A 4,025-nucleotide genomic window follows, 5' to 3' on the forward strand; every position below is an offset into this window, starting at 1 on the left:
GTAGTCACTAAGGACTCACATACAATTCACCCCCCCCCCCTTCTTGTATTATTCGTCTCAACTAATAATAAGAATAAAGTAGTGAGCTGCAAACAAATATTTAAAAATACATTTAAACCATTAATGAATCATTGTACGAAAATGAAAAAAGACAATCACGATTAGGGATAAATCCAAAAAACATGAATTGATTCATTAAGGTTACCCCTTTAACAATCCATAACATTTTTAACTCCATCCCTTATAGTAATGGATAGCCTTGCTCTTAATGTGGACATTTGAACGAAATTTTTTCTTTTTAAAATCATTTATAAATTCAATACCATTATTGTTATGTCTAATTAAACTTTTGAGTTTAGACCTTAGAATCGTTTAAACAAACGAGACATTACAGAGCCAGTAAGCTTATAAAAATGAATCGAATAAGAATATAGGAATCAGAAATTAGGAACATATACAAATTTATTTACCAAATAATGAGACAAAACAGTTGCCTACAAAAATCCCAACTTCTAATCGAAGTAATTTACAGCGGGTAAAATGACAAAAAAAAGCCCCCTGTAAACAACGCCAAAATGTGCCCACTAGCTTCACGTGACTCTGACAACGCAAACATCAGAAGATACAAAGCAGAAGGTGAAGCAGAAGAAGCAGACAAATCAAGAGAGAGAAAATTTCTAGTGAGAGAAAGTAATTAAGTTTTTATTTTAAGGGTTACCCTAATAATAGTAACAAGAGGGTAAATACGTAAATTAAGCCGAGGCGAAAGAAAAAAGAAATAGACGCCGGAGATGATGCGGATGAGTTGAATTTGTTAAATTGTAGCGAATCGACGGCCAGAGGCATGTTCTCTTGGTCAGGGCTGCACTTAGATTGGTGAGGGTGCGCGCTATACATGATTGCGCGCAGTACAGCCGAGACTGTTGGTATGTACAATGTTTTGTTCCGCGCCAAAAGCCACGTCAAACTCATTAGTTGGCAATCTCTGTTGAACATTTTTGATGCTCTGCTAGTAGTACTGCCTCTTTTAACTTTTGTTCCGTTCTTGGCCCCGTCTTTTAGCTGTAATCATGGACAATTATAACAATTTGTAATTAAATTTACCAAGGAAAATAAACGATGGTTACTGAAAAATATAAAATAAATAAACTCCATCATACAATTAAAAAAAAAAATATTTCAACAGAAATTACAACTTTTTTTCAACAAATTAAACAATTTGGTTTTATAAATTTGTGGTTTGGAGATGCAAATGTGTTTAGGTCCTATGAAAAAAAATCTGGCATACTTTACTGTATCAGACTTCTTAACTTTAATATCTAAAAATGAAAACGACGTGTTTAGCGCTATATGTTTCATTGTTTTGTAGTATTCCGTAGCCGCGTTTTTTTTTTTTTTTTCTTCTTTAAATAATCAAACCTTTTTTTTAAACGAAAATTATCAAACTTTGTTTTTTTTGACGGAATGAAAATCAAACTAGAATAGCCTTCTGTTACATAATTATCAAACTTAAGGGGTGTTTAGTTCTCAAAACAATAATCAAACTTAAGGGGTGTTTGGTTCATAGGTTCTAAATATGAGGTATAGAGTTGGAATGAATAAAACCCAAATCATTATGCGAACCAAACGCCCCTTATAGGCTTATATACATACACTAAAAATAGAAACAATCTCAAGTGTCGATACCATTCACATAATCATAAGCCCAAAACGTCACCTTAATCTTTCTATTTCTATGCTAAATTCTCCTTATAGAGTACTAGTAGAGCTAAAAGTAGTACTCCACTTTGTATTACATTTCTTCTTTCCTCGTTATATTTAGACTTCTAGTCTAGTCTAAAATTAAAAGTTCATCGATACATTGCACAATACTCATTTTAGAAAATAGAAATGAGAAATATCGAATTAAAAATAAAATAACGTAGGCCAGAAAATGTTGGCAATGCTGGATTTCTGGCACAACCTTAATCACATACAACTGTGTATTCCACCCATGCCCAATTATCTTCGAGAAACACAATTTGACAATGAAATGAAAACTGAAAGGCAAATTAGGAATAAATTAAAGCAAAACTTTTTTTTTTTTTTCCAAAAATTCTAAATTCAGGCCATTACCTAATCCATTAATCCAACATGAGAAAAAGATTCATCCACTACCCAAAACAACTTTTTCTACCTCGTCTCTTCTGCTACTATACATATACCCTTTTTTGAAAAGTTGTAACTTTATACTACATAAAATAATTTCATATTTTATTAGGTAAAATAAAGCCAAAATTAAAATCACATTTAACCTACACTTAACTAGTTAAATTAAAGGATAAAGTATACCAAATTTTGACATTGCTTTGGAGCTAGTTGAAAACGCATATTTACTTTTAGCATTGACAAATGTTTCATTTCATTCGATGATTATCATCCTAACCTTTTTTTCTTCTATAATGCATTGAGAACCGAGATCCACACTATCACTAATATTAGTCACTCCGTTTCTAAATATTTTTCCAATTTGAACGGTAAATGTCTCATAAAAATGTTCTAGATTAAAATCATTGAAGGGTAGTACATAATTACTTTCTATTTTCGACATTTATAGTCACTTAGTATTTAATAAGCTCTAAAATTAACTACAAAGAAAGTACTAATAAATAAAACATTCTAAAAAAACCAAATTCATAAATAAAAATTGACAATAAATTAAAGTGAACATGAGATCCACGAGTGAGAAATTAATGAAAATTGGCATACATCATTTATTAAGGGGGGGACAAATAAATAAAATAAATTCAAGAATGAAGATCAATAAATGAGGAAATGATTGGAGAATTTGAAGAAAATAACGTAAATAAAAATACCTTTTCAAGAGCATCAAGGCATTTAGTACACCCAGCATAAGTAGAATTACGACAGTTTTTCTCCAAATTCCTGACGCTAGCAGTAGGCGTCGCATTCCGATAATTCGCGGTCAAATTAAACGCAGCAGGACAACTTAACGACGCAATTTGATGAAGCCGAATACCACAAAAGCACAAAACGGTGTCGCATGTGCTATTCGGCTGAGGAAGAGTGATGTTCCGTTTCGAAAGCGACGATTGAAGCGAGTTGACGCATTTTTGGGAGTCGGATTCAGGCATCATGGGTAAAACAGAGTCCGAGTCAGGGGAAACGGGGGGTTGAGCCGGGGGTAGTTCAAGAGCGGACCGAGCGTGAGCAGCGTAGAGCCAAGCGGCTAGAACTGGGCAGCAGCGGCTACGGTCTAGGTTGTGACCACATGCTTCATTGACCCCACCGAAGAGCTCGTCGGAGAGGTCTAAGTGGCAGGTTTGTGAGTCGGTTTGGAGTGGGAATGCCGGGACGGTGTTTGGGGTGGTGGGGTAGTCGTCTGGTTTGGTGGGTTGGACCGGCTCGGAGAGTAGACCGGCTGAAGTGAGGTGGGGATAAAGGAGGGTGAAGTATAAGATGAAAGGTATCATGATATAATGATGAAGAGAATCCATTGATGAGTTCTTCGGGAAAGAAGAAAGGAAGATTCAATGAGATACTTGATTGTTTAACTTTTTAAGGGAGTGTTTATTTGGGAAGAGAAGGTGAAAAATGAGTGGGGTAAAGGAGAAACAAGGGCTAGATTTAAAGTCATAATATGTGGAAAAGAAAGTGTTTGCCAACCTTTATTTGTGTAAAAGATGATAGGAGAGAGAAAAAAGAGATGCCAGGAGAAGGTAAGGACGATGGGAAAAAGAGGATTAGGAAGAGGAAAAGAGGGGTATGGGGACTAGTGAAAAGATGTTCAAATGTTATGTTGTGCCTTGATCTTCATTCAATCATGCCCCACAGTCTAAATTCATGTTTAGGTGAGAAAGTTGATTATATTAGGCTTGTTTGGTAAATGGTTTTTCATTAGCTTTTTTATTGGTTTTTGACTTTTTATTTGATCAAACATTCAAAATTTGTGTTAGGTAAATGGTTTTTTCAGCCAGCTGAAAAGCTGGCTTTTAAGCCAAAATGAAAAAACTATTTGGAGCCAT

At 34.6% G+C, this 4,025-nt stretch overlaps 1 protein-coding gene across 1 annotated transcript; it reads right to left on the reverse strand.

Moving 5' to 3' along the window:
* Positions 1 to 439: 439 nt before the first annotated feature.
* Positions 440 to 3,791, reverse strand: LOC145587644 (putative GPI-anchored protein At4g28100). The gene is made up of 2 exons (XM_081644365.1): positions 2,856 to 3,791; positions 440 to 1,062 (listed from the first exon to the last, which is right to left on the reverse strand). Exons 1-2 carry the CDS (start codon positions 3,495 to 3,497, stop codon positions 715 to 717), a joined length of 990 nt encoding a protein of 329 aa, XP_081500491.1. The 5' UTR covers positions 3,498 to 3,791; the 3' UTR covers positions 440 to 714.
* Between the last annotated feature and the right edge of the window lie 234 nt (positions 3,792 to 4,025).

The sequence above is a fragment of the Chenopodium album genome, chromosome 17, assembly GCF_948465745.1.
Source record: "Chenopodium album chromosome 17, dcCheAlbu1.1, whole genome shotgun sequence".
Classification (NCBI taxonomy): Eukaryota; Viridiplantae; Streptophyta; class Magnoliopsida; order Caryophyllales; family Amaranthaceae; genus Chenopodium; species Chenopodium album.

Bases quoted from the DNA above. Each gene is read 5' to 3' on its own strand.
- LOC145587644 (XM_081644365.1), bottom strand. From the start codon at position 3,497: ATGGATTCTCTTCATCATTATATCATGATACCTTTCATCTTATACTTC. The intron at 1,063-2,855 runs GTATTTTTATTT...CCATGATTACAG, and splicing joins GCCTTGATGCTCTTGAAAAG to CTAAAAGACGGGGCCAAGAA.